The following is a 26,095-nucleotide window of genomic DNA, read 5'->3' as shown; positions in this document are numbered from 1 at the left end:
TATTTGCACTAGCATGTGGCCTCAGGATATGCACAGAATGAAATATGAACAGTACAAATTAAATGGGTCTATGTATAATAATGTGTATGTTTTTTTCAAGATGATTAATAAGAACAAGACTCACAGTAATATGTATCCCTTTTAATACTGCTAGCGTTCGCATTAGATTAGTGATGGTGCAGAAAATACTGCCCTGATCCAATGTAATTTACTCTTGTTTGTGCACTTCGGCACAAACAAACACTGTGCTCATTTGCATACATTTTCTTTGGTTAGACTGACATCTTAAAACACAACAGAAATACACAAGAAGAGACCATAATGAGTCCCATGGCTATCACTTTAAAGTGGTGTTGATTAGTACTGCCTTTGTGTAACTAAAATTACTAAATGTGAGACAAGCGACATTAACAAGCAAGACCAAAGTGGATAAAATAGCATATTATCATACCTATTAACACCTTGCGTGAAATTCGCAGCTGTAGATGACATCATAACCATCTGGCCCCTTTTACACAGGCATCAGATATAATGTAATTCTCATCAGAAGAAATATGTCACTGATAAAACGTAAATAAGCAGTGAAGTCTTTGGTGTGAGACATTGTCCTTAAAATACTCTGTAGGTTCATGCAAGCATCAAGACAATGCAGTTCATATTCTCTATATATATATTAGAGGATCTCGGTACCTAATCATATTATAACGTATGAAAATCTCTGCATATCTGTGACCTTGGACCACAAAACCAGTCATAATTGTCAATTTTTCGAAATTGAGATTTATACATCATCTGAAAGCTGAATAAATAAGCTTTCCATTGATGTATGGTTTGTTAGGATCGGACAATATTTGGACAAGATACGACTATTTGAAAATCTGGAATCTGAGGGTGCAAAAAAAATCTAAATACTGAGAAAATCACCTTTAAAGTTGTCCAAATGAAGTTCTTAGCAAAACATATTACTGATCAAAAATTCAGTTTTGATATATTTATGGTAGAAAATGCACTAAACATCTTCATGGAACATGATCTTTACTTAATATCCTAATGATTTTTGGCATAAAATAAAAATGGATAATTTTGACCCATACAATGTATTTTTGGCTATTGCTACAAATATACCCCAGCGACTTAAGACTGGTTTTGTGGTCCAGGGTCACATTTTTGACTTAAAGCTACAATGTGACACACAATAAAATATAACATTACAATGTTCTCAAGTAAGATCGTGGTGAAGGAACTTTGGAAACATTTTCTCATTCTGATCCCAACTTAGCGCACTCAATTCAACTCTAAACCCATACCTGTGTGCCATCCGTTCACAGAAAACAAAGCAATCTTCAATAAAAATGGCTGTGAATCAGGCTTAAACCTGGGCGCCTGTAGGCATTTTACGGACCCCAGAGCTAGAGCTCGATGTTGTCCTGTGGTTTTACACCACCTCCACGTAGTTAGCAGGGTAAAGGCCCTCTTTCCCTCCGTCCATCATGCCTCTGCACCAACCCTGATCATCCTCATCCTCGATCTTCAGAAACTCCTCACCTGAACACACACACGCAAACATAAAGAGTCAGAGGTGGCACACGTACATTATACAGACACACAATATATGAATACACAAACATAAACAAAGGCAGCTTACCTGCTTTGAAGGACAGTTCATCTGTCTCCTGTCCAACATAGTCATAGAGAGCTCTGACTCTCACTCCTCCAATCATTACACTGAGACGAGGAGGGAAACAGGCAGTCAATAAAATAAGCCCCTTCTTAAAGATGTTACTGACCACTCCCTACCTTAGAAACCATCACGATCCACTAAATCAGCAGACAAGCCTTTGTTCTTTTCTAATGCAAATCTTGCATGTGTGGATAGTTTAATCCAAACTTGTTCCCTTTTGTTGGATAATTATGGAAGCCCATTTTTGCCAGAATCATGCTTTGGTTAATCATTAAGTAAGAGATAAAAGGTTGAAATTGTGACATACTAATTCATTAGACAGACACAATAAATCGAAATTATGACACTCGTTATGACACAAGTCAAAATGATAACAACAATATAAAATAAAGTCCTAATTATAAACAAATCTTCTAAGAATTATGACTTTTCATCTAATACTTTCCACTATGCTAAATTTTGAGTCTTTACTCATAATTATGATTTAGTACCTCATAATTTCATCTTGTTTGCCATAACTTTTTATGTCATAATTCTGATTAATCAAAGCATGCGGCAAAAACAGGCTTCTATTGTAATACATCATAGAAACATAACTGTCTATTTGTTTATTTCTTAAATATAACATTTTTTGAACCATACACCTTACAAAACTAATACTGTGAAACACTAAACCAAAAGAAGGATAGTAAAGGAAGTTTATGAAGATAATACAATTTTAGGGTCCATTTTTTCCACACCTGTCTAAAAAGGATACCCAATGCTATAACATTTCAGACTATTACTGTCCCTTGGATAGGTTTAAACAGAATTTATCCATAAATGCTAAAAACAAATTGTTGTTAGCCAGAGCTCTTACAATACACAGAGAAGATAAAAGCTGATTTATTCCCTTTTTTAAATCTTCCTGAGAAGTCATGAAGTCTGTGGACTACAGTGTGTGTCACCTATCATTTACTCCAAGGATGTTGATGTTACTAGCTTAACATCAGTTCATTTACATATGAAGAGTTCAGATGCAAAAGCCTCTAAGTGCCGTCTGAAATTTTCTTCTAAAATGAGCAGTTTTATCAGGCTCCTATGTTTATGTTCAGTTATTTCACTTTAACGGCAATGAAAAGAACCTATTCATAGCCATTAAAGTGAAATTACGGAATCTACACATAGGAGCCTGATAAAACTGCTCATTTTAGGAGAAAATTTCAGACGGCACTTAGAGGCTTTTGCATCTGAACTCTTCATATTGATTCAGATTATTGTAGATAGCAATTAAAGGGTTCACAGTACCATAGTGAATGTGTTGTAGAAACATTAGGAACTAGTGTAATGTTATCACTTGCAATGTCTTTTAAATGAAAGTTTTTTTTCTTTTTCAGTTGGCTTATCAGCATTTGCCTCAATTGTGATTCACAGTCTCCACAGTCTTACTCACAATATTGCATAAATTATTGATTTTTTGTAAAGAAAAACAGACAAACTGTTTTGCAATGTCACAATTCATTCCAGTATTGGATATGTTTGCTTCTATATTTCACTGAAAATCACTGTTCAATCCCCAGCTCATCCCTTGTCAAGCTTGTCTGAGCAATCTTAACCAAGGATACTGAGCTTTTCAATGGGTCAATACACAGCAGCAAACAATAACAAGGCCTGAAGTTCAAAAAGGCCCAGTTTGGTTTGTAGCGAATAACAGTCAGGCAGCCTAGCGCTGTGAAACCCTACAGCAAATATCACTGTAGTAAACTGACCTTCTCTCCATCACTACTGCTTTCTGCTCCACCTCCTTCTTTCCCTTTTTATGCTTCTTGTCTGGAGTCCACTCCTGAAATAGAAAGAGAGCGAGAGACGGAGTGAGTGAAGGAGTAAATGTGGGTTTTGGCACAATAGAACGCAGTCTATTTGAAGATGTGCATCTGTGAGATGCATAAATATCACAGATAACAACAAAGACATCACTTTAACACCCTCAAGAATGCATTAACCTCAGAACTCTACTTTAGTTTAAAACAAACCTTAGGCCTAAAGTGTCACAGTTTGTTTTTGCTACGGACACGCGCGATATCAATGTGACTTACTGCACATTTCTCATCGCAGATAATCCACCTTATTTTTTACTATAAGACCGGGTGCAATCATTTGTAACTTGAATGTGTGAGGCTTTTTGTTGCTTCAAGCTGTACAAAAAGAGTCACTTAAGCTGCTTGATCCTGCAAACTGATATTTGTTATCATATACAGTCATTTTAATTATCGTAATATATTTATGCTTCTAGTTATTTACCTATAGCAGATAATAAATCAGAAGTCTCACACATTCACAGAAAAGACTTTACTTCTGTATTTCATAATAAAGTGGAAGGGTACAGGTAACACAGGTTGGGCTCTTTTAACAAACCAGCTTAAGCATCCCAACAACTGCATAGCAATACAATGGCAAACACCCACAACACCCTAACATTTTCTTTAGAAGTTTTAGCTAAAGTTTGTCAATTTAAATGCATTTGTGATATAAGCCGCATGTATTTACCTGAAATTGAGGCCAGTCGGTGGGCATTCCTGGCCCGTGTGAATTCTTCCACCAGCGCAAATCTTCCTGCTCGCTGATGGACATCAGAGTGTTATGGAGCTCATTGTACACGGCTTTTACGCTAACAGAGCGAGCGAGAGAGAGAGAGAGAGAGAGAGAGAGAAAGAACTTGTATGATTTGCTCATTGTGAGTAATACTGAAATGGACAGAAACTGAGATTTGACCAGCACAGTATAACCCTTCTCACACACCTATCATTGTTGGTGACATCCAAGTGTCTGTGGATGGACAGGAAAGCCTGTTTGAGGAAGCTTATCCTCTTTCTCTCCTCCTCTTGCGATTGGTCAAAGATCGACTCCATTTCCTCCATGTAGCGTGGAGCATAACGCGTCACTTCCTCAAGAACCTTCTCATAACGGGCTCGCACCTGCAAACAGGAATTTGCAGCCAGTTAGTCAGATGTGTTATGTGTATTTGCCACTTCAGATTGAACTGGATTTTGAATGCAACTTCAAAACAATTTTTAAATTATCCAAGCAGTTATTTTTCAAACAATAAAAACAATGGTTAACTTTTTATTCACAACTGTAAAAAAATATATATTTATATAATAAATTAATACAAATGCTGTTCTTTTGAATGTATTATTCATTACAAAATCCTGAAAAAAAAAAATTAAGCATCACTGTTTTAATATTGATAATAAGAAGAAAATTTTCTTGAACGCCAAATCAGTATTGAATAAATTACATTTTAAAATACATTAAAATCGGAAACATTTATTTTAAGTTGTAATAATGGTGTATTTTTTACTCAAATAAAAAAATATATATTGGTCCATATAATAGGTCAGATTTCAAACCGGTCTTGAATGACTATCAAAAACGTCACATGACAAATAAGACTAGATTTTCACGTACAGTATTATGAATTACTAAACAGTTAAAACACAAGTACAGTCATCTGTTTCTTTTTCCTTGAACCTGAGTTGATTCCTCTCTTTTCTCTTTTCTGTTGCATGCCGTAGATTGATTCTTGGTCATTAATGTGTGCAATATATTGCATGATTTCACTGCATCGTTATGCAGCTTGTAAATGTAAACAAAGTTTTTTCTGCTTCCTTTTCCTAACTCGGATGATAAAAGACTATTTGAAACTGTTATTTTCTTTTTCTCTTTCTCCCCCACACAGCACTCACTTTCTCTGTTTCCTGGTGAGCCAGTTCAGTCTCTTCCTGGATCTTCCTCTGTTTCTCGATGGCAATGTCAGGGTTGCCTTGGGCATGGGCCTCCCTCTCACGAGCCATGTGTTCCTTACGGCAAGCTTTGTGAAACGCTGACTTAGCCTTCTCTAGCTGCCTCAAAAAAACACACATTCAGGTCAGATTCATGTAGGCCAGCGGTTAGTATTGCACACTCTATACATTCATTTTCAAAAATTCATTATTCAACAATTAACGTATGTTAGCATTTATATAGAAAATTTTTTTGGGTTTTGTCCATACAATACTGTGTACAAATAAAATGAGTGAAATTTCAACCCCAGAACTGCAATGCTTGCATTACCTTCTTCAGTCTCTTGGCCCAGGGCTTCTGAGCACGTGAGAAACCAGTTTCAAAATCCTGGGACTCCTTGAAACCTCCAAATATCTTCTTATGGAAAGTCTCCTTCTGCCACGTCCGGATGCGATCTCCATCCTCTGACACCAGAGCACGACAGATGGAGGAGTGCAGCGAGGAGAGGCGGTCAGCAGAAGAGAGGAAGCACTGCCATGCTCGTAACAGAGAGCCATAGAGAGGACCTGGACAAAGATGAAGACAAACATATTCATGAAAGAAATGAGAGGACCATTTAAGGTCACAAAAAGAAACTTCTTCATCAGACACTAAACTAAAGATCTCATATAAAACACAGGTCACAGCTCCTTAACTATATGACATATGATTTAGTCTCTTATATTATGTTCGAAATAGCATACTACTCATACCAGTGTTGGGTAAGTTACTTTCAAAAAGTAATTAATTACAGTTACTAATTACATCAGCAATATTGTATTTAAATTACTTTACTGATTACTCTGTCTGAAAAGTAACTTAGTTACTCAATAAGTAACTTAATTATTCAAATCGCCAATTAGGCTACATCTTAAAATCCCTATAAACCTTAATAGAAATTAAACTGTTTATTCTTTCAATTTGAGTCAAACATAGAATAGTTTAGCCTTTTAGCTTTAACACAACTTTAATACTTAAACATTTTTATAAAAAATGTTAACCTTCTTTGGTTAACAAATATAAATACTCTGCAAAATATCTGAATAACAAAAAAGCTTAAAAGTTAAACAATACATTTCAGCTTGGCAAGATGTTCATGAAAAGCCCAACTAGTAAAATCCATACAGGTTTATGTAAAAATAACACGTTAATTAATGTAGGTAAGAATAAATTACAGAAATGATCTTCTCTGCTGAATAAAGCCGTGTCAGATCGCGCTGTTCTTATGAGGTAAATTCCTCAGAACAGGTCTTCTTTCAAAAATTATGAAAATGAGATGAATCTTGATTTTTATTTTTTAATTTTTTTTTTTTAATCTATCTAGGTGTGGGCGTTTGCGTTGGGTGAGTGACCGTGAATACACGCACGCACACAATGCATATTTTTCAATTAAAGACAGCATATGGATTTATATAGGCTGGTTTTGGTGCTTGACACCTTTTTATTGGTCATTTTGTGTTTCAAGAATAAGGTTAAGAATTATGCTATTAGTTAGCCTACTTAAATATAAAATGTTTTTGTCTATTTAACAGCATTACAATAGTGAAAGACACGTCTCTTGCGCGGCGGTATGTTGGACTCATGAAAAATAATCACTTTGTGTGTATTCACCAAAACTGATTTACTGAAGTCAAAACACGGACGGAATTCGCGATAGTGCTAGTAGAGCTTTGCACGGGCCTCAAATTTAGGCCCTGGCCCGGCCCGTGTCCGACAGCTTATCAGAATTACCGACCCGAGCCCGTCTTTTTCCCCCCTTTCTCCCAAAACAGCTTATACTACTGTTTCGGCTATTAAAATAGTTCAGTTTTGTATGTAATGGCAAATTTATTATATTTCGTTTCGTTTTTTTTTTTTTTTTGTTTTTAATTAGTTTAGAAAAATGTTTGGAGTATTTTTGTTCGTTAAATATAAGTTTTATATAATGTATAACGACCAAGCGGCCAGCGGCAGACAGTGAGCTGATCCTAGCCTATGTTTGATCAATTTAGCCTTCTCAAATCATCACGACTTGCCTAAAATAAAATCTATAGATATACTAAAACAGTTCAAGCATATAACAAGGTTTAAACGTTAAACCTGCGCTAATGTGCGCTAACCTATCCAAATTTGTGCGGAGTGGAAGCTAAAGCGCGCTCTGCAGGACATGGAGGCACCAGGGAAATCACTTGCATTTTTATTTTTTTCAGTGGAAACAACTTAAAATAGCCTACGCCGTCATTTTTTAATTTTTTTTATTTTCTGATAAAGGTAAGAGTAATACATCATTCGGAACTGTAAAGGGTCTACTTTTATTTGTGTGCGCTCACAATATCAACAAAAGGTTGTGCTTTTATTAAACAAAGAAAACATACATGATGCGCTTTCTGCCGTCTTGTCTTGAACAGGAGCGCTTCACAAAAACGAACCGAAGCTGAGCGAATACATGCCTCACAGACATGATAAATATATCTATAGAAAGCTTTAAATTATCACTTAACGAAAAAAAAATCGAAAACAAAAACTCTTATTATAATCTTAATCATAATCAATAAAGATGCATTTCTCTCTAAAGGCGCATATAATAAGGAGACGGCGAGTCAGGATCAGCAACTTCATCCTGAGTATTTAAGGTTTCTCTGTGAATCAGGAAAATCTGAAAGTAAATGAACCGGCGCGCGGAGGGTTAAAGCCGCTGCATTCAGTTTTATCTTTAGATGGTAAATTTAGATTTCAAATTCAATACTGATTTTAGAACTGTTGAAATTATTTAGTGTATGTAACGCAAGTACTTTATAAGTAACTGTAATTAAATTACCTAAAAATTAACAGTAATCCTTTACTTTACTTTTTCAGTGGATAAGTAATTTAATTACAGTAACCCAACACTGACTCATACTAATCTTTTTTCAGTGTGTAGTATGTATACACACAACAGTATGCATTAAAAACCCACATTTGCTAAAATGTGGTAAATATTGTAACCCACAATGCATTGCAAATTTGATTATTCATTTTCAGTGTGGTGCATAAAATATCACTTTCTCCTTCATGTTATTTCCTTATTATTTGACCATTCTGTCAAAACTGAACTCATTCTTAGACAAAATCTGATCAAATAAAATTCTAAATAATATTTTTTTTCCTCAGACGAACAACGTAGTAAAGTCACATGACAACATTATAGCATACACTTAGGATAATTCATTAATTAAATGTAAACATGACCTCAATAAAACAATTATTGTTATTTACTGCATACTATTTTAAATATAGGATGCAGTAGATAGTAAGCAATATGCTTAAAAATTTGATTGAAAAAGCAAAACAATCATATTAACTCTGAACTTATTAATTAGCATAATATGAATTAAAATAGTGAGGTCATGTCACAATCATTTAGCAAACTATTAGCATTATTGTAATGTAAAGTAAACATAAAATATTTATCATTTACTATTATGCATACTGCTTTTAAATAACATGCAATATACAATATACAGTAAGAAATACATTAGCATTATGTTCTAATAATTTAACATTTGATTGAAAATTCAAAATAACAATTGTATTATTATTATTGTTTTAATCATAATAAAAGAATCGGTAAACTAATCATTTCATTTTCAAAATCATTTAGCATTTACTTAGAACTGTTGTAATGTTATAAAAAGACAACATAAGTAAACGTGGCAAATCATTTACATTTATTTACTATTATGAATGCAAATTTTTATATAACATGCAGTCTACTGTACATATGGCACAGTAAGCAGTAAGCAATACATTTTTTGTTCAGAAAATCTTGATCAAAACTGCAGTACTCACTGGCATCCACTAGAGGTTTCCACTTGGTACTCCACTCACTAAGTTGCTGCGCATACTGTCTCTCGACCCTGGCCCTCTCCTGGAAACACGCCACTATATCATTACATGCCTGGAAGGCATCTTCGGTCCTCTTCACTGTCTGGTGGTAGTTCCCTGGCTGAGACACAGACAGACAGAACATGGATAAAACTGTAAAGTTAATTGTAAAATATCAAGGGAAAAGAAAATGAAAGACCTGGCGCTAAAGGTTTATAGGCTTTTAAGAGGTCAAAAGTGAGGAATTTACTGTCAGACACAGGGAAGATGTCCCTCTCTCCTCTGAGGGACTGGCCTCATTTCTTTTCCAGAAGGGCCACTGGGTTTGTTTGCTATGGATTGGACAAGTTATCAATATAGCGTAAGGTTTTTTTCTAATATAAACGCCTGAAGCACAAAGAAATCCAGAGCACAATTCAAACATTATTCCTCCCCAAAAATAATAAACATCTATGACTAGACGAGTACCAGCGAGTCGAGAGAATTCAGGCCACAGTAAGTGGGGCATCACATGGACAGCGCAGTGAAAGGGGTTGATTAACTGCAATAACACAATAAATGAGAGAGAATGAGGGAGGAGGGCAAACATAATGACATTTCCAGAATGGGCGTCGTGTTTGCTGATGTGGAGAGTGTTCTTCCATTTTATTAGCAGCTCCCCCACAATTTTATCAGTTCATCTCTCTCCTCTACATCTTCTTTCTGTGCTACTCTTTGTTGGTTCTTTCTCTTTCTCTCTCTCTTAGCTGTGGTTCGTACCACGTATTTTCCCCAGTCTGAGAAAAAAGTAAAAACAGCTGAGGAATCTCAACTCCGGCCAAGAGCGGTGCAGAGCAGCACCTGCCAACCAATCAGAGAATCACAGAAATCAAACAAATAACACGATCCCTGTCAAATGGAATATAACATTCAGCTGGACTCAAAGCTGCACAATATTTAAACAGAACTGTTTTACCCAACTGACAAGCCTGTTTAAAAATCAACCCCGTTCAACTCTGGCCGAAACTTTCTGCATTTCATCACTGCAATCTACAGTCAGTGCTGTGGTTGACCAATCACAGTGTCTAGGATGAACACAAAAACCCTACAGCGCTCAGTTCTGGTCAGCGGCCAGCCAATTACAAGGTAGGACATGCAACAAAACCCTTGCAGGCGATAGCAGTGAGGTTGTTGTAAACTGACTGAACATCATTGGTCAGAGCATTTCACCCCAAACCGTAGCATTGGCCAAGCTCCAGATGGGATGGCAATTCAGCAAAAAGAGCTGAGGCTAAATACAGAGCTGAGGAGAATCTTAAACAGCTTCATACGGCTCTCAAAGAGCTCTAGATGTCATTGATAATAACAACAAATCACAACAGAAAACCCCATAAATATTCATCAGATAAAACTCACCTACAATGTTGATGTGGTATACTATTACATGCGTATTCAATTACTGTAGATGCAGAATTACTTTTCAGCAATACTTTTGTTAATGATCATTTAGTCACACAAAAAAAGATAGTAAAACCCTAAATTACTTTCTTTATGGGGACCAGCCAACTGCCCCCACGAGAAAGAATATAATTCTATTTAATAAACAGATTCAATAATACAGTAGTAATGAAATAGTCATGAAAATCTTGTTTCTTTTGGGTTTCCTAGGGGATAGAAAATAGCATTACTTCAAAATAAAGACAACAGTGGTGAAGAGAAAGTCTTCTTTCATTATGATGCAGTAACAAGTGTGTGTTATGTGTGTAACCAACATAAATTTGCCCCAAGAGGCCGTCCCTGAAATAAGTATACTGTAAATCACTTTGGATAAAAGCAACTGCTAAATAACAGCTCGCTATTTACTTTCTTACTATATATAAGCCTGAACATGAACATGACAGCTAAGTGCCGATATGTAATTATATATACAGCACCATTGCATAATTACCATTATTAGTATCATAAGGACCAATTAGAAATATGTTAACTACTGCACTAATATAAAACAGAAAACTAAATGTTAACATTTCGACTCATGAGCCAACACACCTCATTTTTATCCATGGGGTGTTTTAAGGTTAACACAGAAACACTTCTGATTGAACATGCCAAATGTGAAAATACTACATGATTGCTACAGTCTAAAAAATACAACTTTTATAAAGGTATTAAAAGGCAAGGTTCTGCATGATTCCCAGCAGCACTGGAGAGCAGAACGGCAAACCAATTAGGGAGCTGAGAGACAAAAGCTGAGCTAATTAAAATGGGTGGAGGCACAATGGATGAAATTTATAGACTGAGATTAAAGGTTAAAGAACCATAAAACATGCTGCAGTAGTCTCAAAGAAGTACAATAGACTTCACTCAAATATTAATCTTCATTTGGTTAATGTAGGGTGTTCAGAAGTTTTTGTGAAGCGTTCCACTTAATGTGCAAACAAATCTTGTCATCTGTTGTTGCTCCAACTGTTTTAGCTGTTAAAACCAAGTCAAGCCACATCATCCACATGCATTTCTTTCCGCTAACACATACATAAAGCAGAAGCGGATGGTATTTTCTAAAGGTCCACCACCCTGTCTGAGTCACTGCTGTCCTTCCTCCCTCTCTCACTTACCATCCAGAAGCTCTGATTGTTGGCATCCTCAGGGCCTGTCTCTGCCGAGAGCGTTGACATGATGGAGTCTGGAATAGAGATATGACAAACAACATTTAAAGGTGCACTCGTTTCACAGAAAAACTAGTTAATAGTACCTTTGAAAAATGTTTAAAATCATCTATAGTCACATGAGATGACCACTGAAGTGTTTTAATCTACATAGGGCGGGTCGCCTCGTGGAAGCTGCCATGTTGAGATTACATGACAAACTAGTCACTTTACCTCAGTAAGCCCCTTTTACTGCATACTTTCATTTGTGGGATAAATTTATTCTTGCTGACTAATGTATTACATTTCTACAGTGGCATCAGTAACCAAAAACATTTGTTTTTGGTTGATGCTGCATCCACACCACCAGGTGTCAGTATAAGTCAAAAATGCCTGGTGGGTCATTCCACCGAATGGGTGCCATTTGCTTCCAAAACTCTTCAAAAAAAATTTCATTTTCTATCTTTTTTAAAGACTGAATCTAGTAATACACATATTTAACTATTCGAAATCTGTATTGGTCCATCTCAGGTAACTTTATTTACTTTTTTACACAATGTTTAAGTGGAAGATGGATGCATTTTCCTCAGTCCAGTTACCAAAACTCTAATGTCTTTTAAAAAGCATGTTTAAAATTATGTCAACAAATTCCTTAATTTCCCCCTCAGGCAGGTGTTTATTTTAAAGAAATTGTTGGTTTCATGGTCTAAAAACATTATTTTTATCATAAAAAGTCACTATTTATCTACATAAATATATATCATCTATTTATCAATTTTCTATGATGCAATTTATTAAACAATAGGATCAATTATGGACCAAACTTAATTTAAAAAAATAGTGTTTTAACTTTATTTTTAAAGAAAAAAACTATTTAGTAACAGGAATGAAACTGGTAACAGGAAGGAGTATCCATTATATTAGTATACAGGTTTGACTACACATGTGAGGTGTTAATGTCCGCAATGATACAGTGAACATTGACTAGTGAGACCTCACTGCTAAAAAAGGCCAAATCATGTTTCTATTTAAATCTAGTGGTCTGTTGAGGTTTTTGTTAGGGCTATGTTTAAGGGTAGAGGACAGGTTATAAGATAATATATAAATAACTAAAAAATAATAAATTAAAAATAATAAACTTAAATAATATCTTTTCAGTTTTTCTGTGGATATTGTTTTCTTATAGCGCAGCTCACACTCAAACGCCATTCCATATATGAGTCTAATACATAATTGCCACAGGACATAAATCATACTTGCAGGAAAGTAATATAAAACAACAATGTAGGAACAACCATATGTTTTCTCTGGGCAAAAACATTGTCTCAGTGTGGATAGAAGGCCAAAACGCTGAGAAAAAGATGCATTTTTAAAATTTATCTAGATTAATATGGATGTAGCCTAATATTTACAATAATAATTCTGATGACACTACTCACTCCTGTTACTTTTACTCAGTTACTATATATAAGTATAGGATATATCAGTATATGAGTAACAGGACTGAAAGTAACAGGATTGAGATTTTAGGATAAAATTAGCAAATACATATAATCTAGCCACATGGAGTACATGATAAAATTATGAGAATACTCAGCAAATTATAGTGATTCACAAAGATTTGTATTTTTAAAATAAACAAGTAACATCTAAGAAATAATTTAGGTAACAGGACAGTGTGTTTATAATGACACTCCCAGCCACCGTTACAATATCATCAAATATACAGAAAAGAAAATAAGACCACATGCTTTCGGTAATTTCATTGCCTTCAGAAGATCCAGATGTTGCAATATTATGTTGAAAATGTGTCTTGTGGAATTTTTCCAGTATTTTAGAAAGGGGAATGTGTTAGGTTAACAGGACTGAGTGAAAACCAGGGGACACGACTAAAATGTGTATTTTATCCAAAATATTATAAATTTATTTTGAAATAAATGCATGTAAAGCACAGATGGGATATGGAGGTACACAAAAATGCAAAACAAAATGATTTCTGAAGGATTTTAAACATTATATTTAATGTTAAAATGTAGCATTAGACACTGGGGACATGTACAAATGCTATATTTTCTATAATGCTATATTTTTCATTTTTAAAATTATATATTTAAAATTTCCAGTTAGATAAATGTGCAGGACACTTTATGCATGTTTGTACCTATAATGTCCTGGGGACAGAAATGGTGCCCATTCAGTGGAATAGCCCTGGTGTATCAAATAGAGCAACAAACAAAACAAAGTTACAGAAACATCTTTAGAACAAAATTACTAGTAGTTATTTTTCTTCGTTTAGCTGTGAGAATTAGAGGTCAGAAGTTACCAGAAGGCTAGTACTCTCCATTCGACATGCCAGAGGGACAAATGACTGGAATTTATTTCTAGCTTGTCTTAACAGGCAGACAATAGTCAGATATGTGTGACAGAGCTGAATCGCGTACTGTGTCTAATAGCATGCTTGGAGGGCGTTGTGTTTTACAAGTTTTCTTCTATTTAAACTACAGTTTACGAACTGCGTCAGAAAAAAAAGTGGCTCCAACAAATAAGTTTAATGGTCTTGAAGTCTAGTTCTTGAAGAAAGGAGGATAGTTATATACAAGGTTGTTTACAGAGGATCAAAGAGCTTTCTGGATGAAAAATGTGTTACTGACTAGTTAATGTGTGAAAAGTGAAATGGCTCAAAGCAGATGCGAGTGTTGAAGTGGGTTATAGACAGACAGATAGTGCTTAATACTCTCCACTGCTATCTGCCTTGATCCAGAGCGCTGGGCTTTGACATTTGAGCCATCCCAAAATAAACATGGGGTGAAAGTTCACCAACACCAACACATACTCAAACACACACAAATACACTAGTTCTCTTCTGAAACCACACAAGTTGATGAGCTCTTTGACACATATGCTTGCAAACACAGGCACATGTGGCTGGCTGACATGCCCACACAGGCACATGTCTGGGCTGCTCTGAACACACACATGCCAGAAACACACGCCACAGACAGCACAACATGCCTGTGGCCATTTGTTTCTGTAAATGTAATAAACCACATTTTGTCACAAGACATGGAGAGAGAACAAGATGACAGAAGGGAAGTGCATGAACAAGCTGTTATTTGTCTGTCTTTTCTACTCTCTCTCTCTCCCTCTCAGAGGGTTCATGGACCTCAGTGCATTATCCCACATTTTCTCTTCCCACTGCAGGGGTTATGGTTATAGTAAATCACTCTATATTTGAACTTTAACCTCACTTCCTGTGCCCCCTCTGTTCCTCTCCATCCAGACAGTCTTGTGCTCTCAGAGAATATGAGCTGGGATGAGCTTAAAGGGACAGTTCACCGAAAAATTAAAATTCTCTTTCATTTCTTATGCTCTTGTTCTTCTAATTCTGTTCGATTTTTTGTTTAAGTATGCAGTTTGATCATATGGTAACTGATGGTCAGCTATGCCCGTGAAAAGACATCAGCAATCCAGTGCCGAGAAAAGAAAAAGGAAAAAAAGATGAAGCCTGTGCATTACTTTCAGGTACATTCATAATCCTATAAAACTTTTTTTGGCTGTTGACGTTAATAATGTTTTTTAATGTCTAATACTTCACCACCACCTACGCATCTAATATTCTCTCCGAGTTTCCATGTTCTCTTATGAAAATTAGCCATGGTTTTACCAGAGATTATTTTACTATAGGGAGATAAGAGCGTAATGGCTAACTCGGATCACGTGTCCCTTAATAAACAATCACATTACAGTTGTGCGACACTCAATCGGCGTTTACGGATAGCATAGAAATGAATGAGAAGTGCCGTACGCTGAATCCCACCTGTCGCAAAAAGTCAGTGCTTCTCTTATAAAAAAGCATTTTTTTTCATGGTAAACTCTAAAAATAGTTCAATCCAAATTACTGTTTAGTGTAAAACATGTTGAAGATTAGCAGATAGGCTGTCAATTCATTAAATGATACGCCGTTTCCTCTAAAAGCTGTTTATTTAGCGTAGTGAAGCCTCTCTTCCATTGACATCCATTCAAAAAATACGGCCTCTGGTCTCCATTCCCATGTACTGCCAGATCGGAAATGTTAGCTTTAGCCGTTACGCTTTTTCGGCTAATGGTTGCAGGCTTGCCTTCTAGTGGCTTTGGTTTTTCAAATAATAGTATTAGGCTAAGATTTTTTTGTGGTTATAAAAACAGACCTAAGCCAACAACAGCCTTTAAAATGTCTTAAATGCATTATATAAAAACAATGAGGCAATAATGATTAGTTAATTAATAATTATATGGTTTCATTGAATAACACTGTTAAAATATATAATGTAATACAAAATAAACAATTTATGTACATCACATATTATTACAAATGCCTGTAAAGGGCGCCAAAGGCCTGGTAATTGCTGCCGTAACGCTTACAGGATGATCAAATCTTTGTTTAATATTGACCAAACATTTAATTCAACTATCCACTTGATCTTTAATTTTTGGCCACCTTTTTGTGATAGATGACACAGCCTCTATAATTTCTTCAACAAGAAATTGTTGAAGCGAGATTTCTGAATGCTTGAGACCATAAAATCAATCAGACAACTGTATTAATAAAATCACAGCCATAGGTAACTGTATTATTTACAAATTACAATTGTAGCTCTAGACAATTTAATTACAATTTATTCATTTATTCACTTTTATATTTTATTCAAGTTCTATTTTGACCCCTATAGTAGGTGTGTGTTTTTTTTTTTTTTACTTCCATAATATTTGTGGGAGGGGGCACAACAATACAATTCTGCTTAGGGCACCCATTTGGCCAGCAGCGGCCCTGAGTATATTTCAAGTCTTCTGTAGCTTTGTGTGAGGAACAGACTGACATGCATGTTATTTTAAGTTGGGCTTTTAGAATAAATTGTTAATTTATTCATAAACCAGACGGATCCAGTTCTAAAAGTTACGATGTAACGGAAGTAATGACAGATCTTTTCTTTCATTTTGTGACATACAGCAGAGTGAAACGGATTATATCAAATGAAAAAAAAAAAAACATGTAGGACGGGGAAGTTTTTATCCATCGGTTGTTGATTGGATGGAGGCAGATGTAAATGCAGGTTTTTGGTCAACTGTAAGGAAGAGGCGGGGTTTATGCAGACTCAGTGATTGGAGAAATTCTGCCATTTCACCAAAAGATTTAGATATGACATTTTGATTAAAAATTATAAATAATACATAAAAGTTAAACATTCATGGATTAATCGTTTAATACGATGCGTTTAGAAAATAGATGGAGAGAATACTAAAGTGGAAGATTTTCACTGAATAAATATTTAAATTTCAATCCGTTTTTCACTCAAAACATGAATTCAGAAGAAGTATAGAAAAGATATTGCACAAGCCAATTTTCTATGATGCTCTTTTACATCAGTTTTGAAGATGAAATGATTGCCACTGCATTCACAACTGCATGAAAAAATCAGCTACATTCATCAAAACTTTCCCTGTTTTGTTCCAAAGTGGACAGAAAGTTATGCAGGTTTGAAGCAACATGAGGGCGACTATGTGATAACAGTATTTTCATTTTTTTCCACTGTCGCCTGTTTGCATTCAGTCTTTTGTGTGATGATCACTACTAGGAGATCGAACTGTAAAGGTACTCTAAAACATCTAAGAAAAACACCATCTAGAATTGCACGTTATAAAGAACTGCATTTTGGAAAGGACAAAACAGTACATTCAAAATGGAGATCAAAAACTATTTGAAAGTTTTGAAAGATCATGTAACTGGAGAGGAGGGAATGACCCATTTCTCTGAAAATATCATCATGACGTTGCTGTGAATCTCTCTCTTCTCTCCTCTTATTTTCTCTTTTCTCCCCCTTTTCAAAGCCCTTCAAACCCCCATACCCCTCACCCACCCTGGCTCTCTTTTTCTCTCCTCCCCCTGTCCCCGTTTTGAGTGTCACACATAACTCAACACACACCCACACACTGAAGAAATATATAGCAACTTATGAATCCATCAGACAGAAATAGTATATGCATTCTGCAGAACTCATCAATGCAATGTGATCTAACCTGACACAAACACATGAAAAAATAAAGTAGGATAGAGAAAAAAGGACACAACAGACTCACCTCTAACTTTTTCAGGGAAACTTTCCTTTTAGTTCACACTTTTTCTTTTCTGAAGTAACAGACCACCCCTTTTCTGCTGGCTTTTCCACTTCTAAGACCACAATATGCTTATGGTGTGTTCTGGACACACTCTTTCTTCTCCTCTCTGCCTTTGACCCGCTGTCAGTGTTTAATGAGGTGGCTTCCTGTCACTTTCTTTCTCTCCTCTCCTCTCCTCCCTCTCTCCAGATCCCCCTCTTTCCGAAGCAGCTGCGGACGACCAGACTTTTCGCTCTGTGGATCATACTACATGACAACACTCCTCCCTCTCCCTCTCTCTCTCTCTCTCTCTCTCTCATTTAAACACAGAGTTGCTCCTCGCAGTAAAGTGGTAATGGGTTCAGTCCAGACAATTAGTTTGGATGTGTTTCATTCAAGAATAAACCTACAAAGAGAGACACATACCTGTTGCACATTTTTTCACTTACCCCCCCTAATTAAAGATTTCATGGTAACAAAAATAAGGTTAAAATAAGGTCTCAGTTTGTTAACTTTAGATCAAATTTTACAGCATTTATTAACCTGCTACTGTTACTTAAATGTTCATGGTCATGTTAATTCAGTGTGTTAACTAATACAACTTTCGATTTTAAGAATGTATTAGTAAATGTTGAGATTAACTACCTAAGATTAATAAAAGCTGCAGAAGTATTGTTCTGTTCATTCATAATAATTAATGTTAACTTATGTTAACAAATTAAACCTTATTATAAAGTGATACATATTTCATATTCTGCAAATTTTTGTCTTTTGTAACCACTACATTTATTACTATCACAATTTACCCACCTTAAAAAAAATGCTTCATCTCACAGTTCCCATGGTCTCAGGAGGTCCACACAACAGCTGCCTGGCACATCCAGTGGTTCCTAAGGAGGGAAAAAGAGGGGAGATGAGAGAAGACCCTCAGATTGTGTTGAACAAAGCTCTGTGACTCAGTATTACAAAGATGGCAGCTGTTGTACACACTGACAAGAGCCCATCCCAAATATCTCTGCATGCATGGTTCAGTTATATTTTTATAATCTCAGGAATAGTAATAGCATTTTGAGAATTAATAATGAACCATCTCCGTTCTATCTCTGTGCTATTTTTAAAGACAATGTGTTCATAATCGGAGTCAAATATCTTACCCTCATCGCTTTCCACAGAATCACATAACCTATTTTTATCTCTTTCCAATATTTTACATATTTACTTTTATTACATTTAGCTGCTAGAAAACAATACAATAAGAAAAACAAATATCTAAAAATAAATCATATGAAAAACATACACTAAACAAAAATATATGAGTTCAAATAAAGTTTAGAAATATCATAAAAGCCTGTATAGTATCTATTGATCCAGTGATTTGATTCTTGCTTTTAAAAGTCCAAAACCTGTCCGTGTATACAAATAGCTTTAAAAGTATACACCTCTTGATGAACCAAGCAAAACTTTAAATCTCAAACTACTAATACAAAGTAGCCTACTAGGCCTACTACCCCAAATTTACAATTTAATTAGGAAATGTACAATTTAGAAAGAAAAAAAAAGCTGTGAATTAAATTAATAACAAAGCCAAAATATCTTCTTTAATAATATAACTTCTTTTGTTTTTTTGCGAGTTACGAAAAAAGATCACTTTTAAACGGCATGTTTATAACTGCACCACAGCTGTCTGCTTGAATTTTGTAAAGGCGCTATTAACGGACGCCTAAAGGTAGGTCCTACTCAGGATATATAAACCGCCACACAGCGGGCGGAAAAGCCCTCAGTCTGTCGTGGTAGAAGCTGATGCACTATGTGTGGGTAAGTGTTTGGTTTCATTGTTAAGCATGTAACGTATTTATTGTTTTACCAGGAATTTATGTCGTAATAATCATAGTCATAAGACTACTATAAGCTAATGCGTCTTTTATTCAAGTTGTGTAGTCAGCGCTACTATCACCACGTGGCGCGCGTGGATGTACCTCATGTGAGCTCATGGTGTGCTTGGTTATTTGCATGAATAAGATATTTGGCTTTTGTTAACGTTAGCCTTACCTGTGGACATCTGCTCCTTTTTTTTGTTTTATTTATTTTTTTCTCTTTTCTCAGAAGATCGAGTATGCCAGGACTCTTCCCTGCAACTCTTTGAGGTGAGATGCAGCTGAATCAAATACCTTATTAGGGTTCGTGAAATGCTTCTGTGATGTTTTAGCACTGGGCTCTGAACTCATGTGAAGACAAAGTGCAGTTCTGCTCCTGACATGGCAGAATCTGAGAAGTGCTGTTGAAATTTAAAAAAAAAGACTAAAATGCGACATGAGTAATAAAACTTCTTTCCTTACAGAGTCTGGAATCTGGTGACATTATGTGAGTGTGGCTTGTGGATGAGCTTCTGCGTGTCTACAAATACTACTTGATGTGTGAAATGTATTTATTTTCTTGACTATACAAATGCTAGTAACGTTTGTAATTTATTTGTAGCTCTTGTGTACTTTTATTTTGTAAGTTTGCTCCTTTTTACTATTAAATGAGACTTTGAAACCAAGCTTGCAGTTGTTTTCAGATTACATGATTTGGAAAATGCTGTTAAACTAGTGTTCGCACCAAAATTGTCAAAGCTCATAGTTTGCTGCATTAAGTGCTTAATCTAATATGTGTAATTGGCTAAAAATTGGTGTGACATGATCTAGAACAGGGATGGGCAACATCGGTCCTGGAGTGCCAATGTCCTGCAGAGTTTAGCTCCAACCCTGAAGAAAAAAAAAACCTCACCTGCCTGTAGCCCTAGTAATTCTGAAGACCTTGATTAGCTTGTTCAGGTGTGTTTGGTTAGGGCTGGAGCTAAACTGCAGGACAGTGGCACTCCTGGGGCCCGTTTCAGAGAGGAGGTTATGTGAAAACTGAGTATGTTAACCCTGAAATGAAGGAAGTGGTTTTGTTTCAAAATGGGAGGTGTCAAGCTCATTTCTGAAAGAAAGGTAACTTGTACTCAGTCAGTTACCGTGGTAAATTTAATCTATGAACCAAACCTGGTCGGAATTTAGAATTCTTCCGATACTTGACCATCTCTTCATCAGTCAGTGGTGCTTGTACCGGTTCTCCCCCCTTTTTGGGAGCCTCTGCCTTTTTGCTGTCGACAAGTCAGAATTAGTTATAAAGTTAACTAAAGAAATGTAACCGGTTGGATTAGAGAATATTAAATTATGGGAAAGGAGTGTTGGACTATGTGGAAAAAGCTGCAGCGCATTGAAATAGACACTGAATGATATTTAATGTCAACCGGGACGTGCAGAGAGTTACTCAGGGGCTCAAATATAAAATGGGGGCAATGTAAAAAAAAAAAAAAATTGATCAAGAGTTTGGATGCACTACTTTTATATTTTTGCAAGTAGTCACTTATGGTCATTAAGCCTGCATTTATTTGATCAAATTTTTAACTTTAAAATACATTTTATGCAATTCTGATTTATCAATGTTGGTAGCCTGTGATACTTTTTTCAGGATTCTTTGATTAATAAGTTTAAAAGCTTGAGGTCAGCAATTAAATTTATTTTTATTTTTTGAAAGAAATTAGTTTTCATTCAGCAAAGATTTGCTAAATTGGTACAGTGATAGTAAAGATTGATATTGTTAGAAATTGACTATTTTGAATAAATGCTGTTCTTTTAAATTTTATTTATCAATGAACCCCAAAAAAGTATCACTGGTTTCTAAGAAATAAAATAAGCAGCACAGCAGTTTCCAATATTGATAAATCCGCATATTAGAATGATTTCTGAAGGATCATGCACTGAAGACTGGCGTAATGATGCTGAAAATTCAGCTTTGATCACAGAAATAAATGATAGGATTTTAAAGTATATTGAAACAAACATTCTTTTTAAATTATAGTATTTCACAATATTAGTTTGTCTATTTTTGATCAAATAAATGAAGGCTTGATGAGCATAAGACACTTTCATAATGCTGCATAATTATCAAAAATGGTAATAAAGTCCTTTCATGTCACCATTTCGCCAGCCTACACTTCACATAATGGGCCTGTAGGTGGCACTTGGGCTTCATTAATTATGATTGTTTCATCAAATGGCAAGCGGTGTAGCAATATACATAAACATAAGTGAATTGAATACTGCTTACCATTATTGCGACTTTTTGCGCTGCACTATCTTGTGCCGTGCTTTTGTAATCATTTAGCATCCATTTTCTCAGCGATGTAATTTGATTTATAAAATGACAAACCGCAGATCTAGATCGCTCCACGAATATCGCTCGTCTGTCCCATGTAATTTTCAACCGATTTATGAATAAGAACGGAAAATGACTGCTCAACTTCACATATTGTCCAATAAAATTTGAACGTGCCAGATCATGATCGGTTGGTGTATTATAGCCTACATGACAAACGGGCTTTGTAGAATTATGTAATATTCTAAAATATATAATATATGGATTTGTAATTAAATCGGCACACTAGCTTTGATTATTGATGAAAAAAGTTTAAAATATTAGTTGGTTTATTTTTTTCCTTAAGTCGATCCACTCACTGAAAGAACCATATAGGCCAGGGTTCCTCAATTAGTTTTTGCCGCGGGCCGAATTCTGCCAACAATACCAAGCCAAGGGCCACTGACCTAAGCCTATATATATATATATATATATATATATGAAGAGTTTATTTGCAAAAACAGATAACTCCATTTTTTAAAATATTTTTCAAAAAAAATCATGTTTTTTTTTTAATCATGTTATAATGTTTTTATTGTGTTTTACTATGTTAGTTAGCTGTATTTTTTTAGTTTTTTTTTTTTACTTAATCAAAATAACCCAACTGCAGTTTGATTGAGATTAATTGGAATGCACAATAAAAAAAAAATATTTTTGAAAATTGTTAAAAATGGAGTTATTAGTAATATTACTATTGTTATAATATTGTTGCTTTTGTTAAAATAGTCACAAGATGGTCACAAGATAAATATTCATGAACATTTACATTTACACTTAGATACAGAAGAACTTTGCCTGTTGAATATTAAAAACAAATGAACAAACAAAAAATCTGGATGTCCATGTCTGCCATGCAAATCAACGGTTCTTGCTCATCTCCAGACTGGATCTCTTCTCTCCACTTTCACTAATTGCAGGTTCAATTATTAGATCTGTCAGCATTAATATTTTTACACTTAGATTTTTTGGGGAGGATCAAACTGTAACACCTTGTGTCTCAATCAGACAGACGTGACGAGATAAAAAGTATCTTTTCCATGTAATTTTTGTCCAAACCACCCTAACGACACGTGACAATAAGCGACACAGAATTCTATTTTATAATTTTTTTTTTTCTGCGACGTCGCGGCAGGAACAACATACAAAATATGACCGTGATAATCTCAGGTAATGATTATGTGCTTTATTCAGTGTTAAAAGTGTCTGATGTGAGTTTGAATATTATTTTGCGTGAGGTTTATAGCCATAGTGAAATCAACAGTAGATATTTTACATCAGATCTTGAAAATAAATTAAAGCAAACTTATGTTAAAACTCTGAACTCACTGCGAACCAACATCCATAACAAAGTATCAGTCACTCAATCACTCACTCAAATACTTCTATAGTATTTTGTTGCGTCGCGCCGCGCCGCTCGAGTCTGTAGACACCATGTAGGCCTATAAGTTAATGTCGCTTTCTGATGCTGCGTTTGAATTTTCTTGCCACATTATTTGAAATTATCGCGAGCCAAACATTTTTCTCTCGGCCCGAGGGCCGCCTATTGAGGAACCCTGATATAGGCTTGAGAGCCTCGGTTTCCGAACAGACTGTGGAATTTCAGTCAGTCAAGCAAACGCAACCAGCAACGCTCTCAGATTGACAGATATGTAAAAATAAACAGGAATTTCCCAACTTTTGAGCATATTATCGTTTCGTGCACATTGTCATGTTAATTATAATTCAAATGCATTTTGTTTTATTGACTACAATATCATTGCTATTTGTCTGAGAGGGCACTTTTGCATAATTTTGAGCAAGGGCAGGGGCTTGAGCCCCCAAAGCCCCCCTTCTGCACGTGCCTGAATGTAAAATGTTTGTAAAGTCATTTAGTCCGCACCCATGAACCCTTCATGCTTAAAGCTTTACCTTGATTGAACTGTGTTTTTATACTTCATTTTTAGCTGCTGCCACGTTCTTGTTTCTTTTTTCTGTCTTTTTTCTTTTTGGCCATACCATTAAAATGAATAGTTCAATAATTTACAGTTTTCACCTCTGATACTATAACAGTTACTAAGTTATTGACAGTTATTAAGAATTAAAGTTACGCACTGACGGAAGTACGTGCGCAGACGTCTTTTTGGCGGGTGTTGCCATGGTGAATCATAATTTCGGCGCTCCGCTGATCAGGACTTTTCATAGTCATTGTGCACGCACTAAACTCAGAGTCAACCTACTCAAGAGTTGAATGAACTAACTCAATTCAGCCGTTCTGAAACCGAAAACTCTTCCCATCTCACGGTGTCAACTCAGAGTTCAAGTTTAAACTCAGAGTTGGTTGAACCTCACTGAAACGCCTACCCCTGATCTAGAAAAACGTATGACTGGGGGAAAAGGTGTGAGAACCCTGTTAAACTTTGCAGTTTAAATTAAGGTTTTACTGTTTTTATTTACTTTTTACAAAATCAATGCATAGCTGCCTTAATTTCCCCTCACGTGATCGTAATTTGGCGGTCACTAAAAAACAGGCCCGGCTCCAGAATCAAATCACTGAGGGTGCTTCTTAAATTAGTAAGGGTGCTCTAACATAGCCTATATATATATAATTTTGAGCTACAGACAAAAAATAAATAAATAAAAGTGAAAAATGTCAGTTTTGGTCGAATTTGAGGTTTTCACAAAATTCTAGCGATCCCAATGCTCCAAATAGTAATTAAACATCTAAAATGAACTTTATTTGTACGTTTTCTGAGAGGAGTAGGCTACCTTTTTCTCTGCTCACTTCTGCTGCTGCTTTTCACCACGAGTAGGTCTATTGTTGCAAAGCACAGCATTCCAGGGGTGTATTCCAGAAAGCATGGTTAACTTACCGTCAGATAAACCCTGAACTTTCGGTTGAATAACCCCCAAACCTTGCTTACTCGAGGTATGTGGTTCCAAAAACGCGTCCGGGAGTAAGTTCATTCAACTCAGAGTATGTTCCTGGTTGAGACTCAAGACATTCTCAACAGAGCGACGAATCGACGAGTCATTATGGAAACGGACGCTAAGAATAACTTAGCCATACTGCTTCTTTCTTCTTCTTCTTCTGTTCAAAGGTCATGTAGGCCTTATGCTTAGTACATATCGTCACCTAATTGATGGTTTTGCAATCTTTTTTTTTTTCCCCCGTTTAATCTTTAATCCTTGAGAATGAGAATTATATTGTTTGTTTGATGCTAATTACATATTAAGTCATCAGATATGTATTTTTATTATAGAAATGCATTATAGAAAATGCCGATCAATGTGTGAGATGATAATATAAAATGTAATAGATAAATAAATATAAATATAAATATATATATATATATATACATACACACACAGTAGGCTATATAACTGTATTGTAATAATATATAATATTGTGCGCTATCTGTCACGCCCACTGAAGGCTCGTCAGTAGATCATACATGCTCTGATAGCGCTGAAGTGAACTAACCCTGGAACATAACCTGCTCCAGAGCAGGTTATCTTCAGAGAGCAAGTTGCTATGGTTACTTACATACCCTGAAAGTAACCTCCGATTTTGGAACTGAAAGCTGAGGTTATCCGCTCAATTATCATCAAACATGGTATATGTCACATAACCTGCTTTTGGGAATACACCCTAGCTTTGTGAACATTTATATCGAAATCTCCATGACATGAGTCCAAACCAGTGAAATGTGATTTTTAAACCCATGCTGATGAAAACAAAATGATCGCGCCGCTGACTGACATTCGCAAAGCGCATGCGACGCGCCTCTCCGAGAGCTCGCGATCTCCCAATAAA

The 26,095-nt window shown here is 35.6% G+C and overlaps 1 protein-coding gene, 1 long non-coding RNA gene and 1 other non-coding gene across 3 annotated transcripts; 2 read left to right on the top strand and 1 right to left on the bottom strand.

The window, feature by feature from the left end:
- Positions 1-126: 126 nt before the first annotated feature.
- Positions 127-18,354, bottom strand: si:ch211-51c14.1 (protein kinase C and casein kinase substrate in neurons protein 3). Its single transcript, XM_058770452.1, has 10 exons — positions 18,064-18,354; positions 11,920-11,987; positions 9,290-9,446; positions 5,774-6,009; positions 5,407-5,562; positions 4,460-4,635; positions 4,208-4,328; positions 3,430-3,503; positions 1,646-1,725; positions 127-1,545 (listed from the first exon to the last, which is right to left on the bottom strand). The coding sequence occupies exons 2-10, from the start codon at positions 11,977-11,979 to the stop codon at positions 1,436-1,438; spliced, it is 1,170 nt and encodes a 389-aa protein (XP_058626435.1). The 5' UTR covers positions 11,980-11,987; positions 18,064-18,354; the 3' UTR covers positions 127-1,435.
- A 1,256-nt stretch (positions 18,355-19,610) lies between these two features.
- LOC131537163 (uncharacterized) lies at positions 19,611-20,616 on the top strand. The gene is made up of 2 exons (XR_009270184.1): positions 19,611-20,225; positions 20,420-20,616. It is a non-coding gene; the product is annotated as an uncharacterized LOC131537163 (long non-coding RNA).
- On the top strand, positions 20,268-20,357 carry LOC131538191 (small nucleolar RNA SNORD88). The gene has a single exon (XR_009270511.1). It is a non-coding gene; the product is annotated as a small nucleolar RNA SNORD88 (small nucleolar RNA).
- Positions 20,617-26,095: the final 5,479 nt, after the last annotated feature.

This window comes from Onychostoma macrolepis, chromosome 03 (assembly GCF_012432095.1).
Source record: "Onychostoma macrolepis isolate SWU-2019 chromosome 03, ASM1243209v1, whole genome shotgun sequence".
NCBI classification, from domain to species: Eukaryota; Metazoa; Chordata; class Actinopteri; order Cypriniformes; family Cyprinidae; genus Onychostoma; species Onychostoma macrolepis.
Note: the sequence above shows the minus strand (reverse complement) of the source record. Positions and strands in the feature narration are given on the sequence as shown.

Bases quoted from the DNA above. Each gene is read 5' to 3' on its own strand.
- si:ch211-51c14.1 (XM_058770452.1), bottom strand. From the start codon at position 11,979: ATGTCAACGCTCTCGGCAGAGACAGGCCCTGAGGATGCCAACAATCAG. The intron at 9,447-11,919 runs GTAAGTGAGAGA...TCTGTGTCTCAG, and splicing joins ACAATCAGAGCTTCTGGATG to CCAGGGAACTACCACCAGAC. The intron at 4,329-4,459 runs GTGTGTGAGAAG...TCGCTCTGTTAG, and splicing joins GATGTCACCAACAATGATAG to CGTAAAAGCCGTGTACAATG.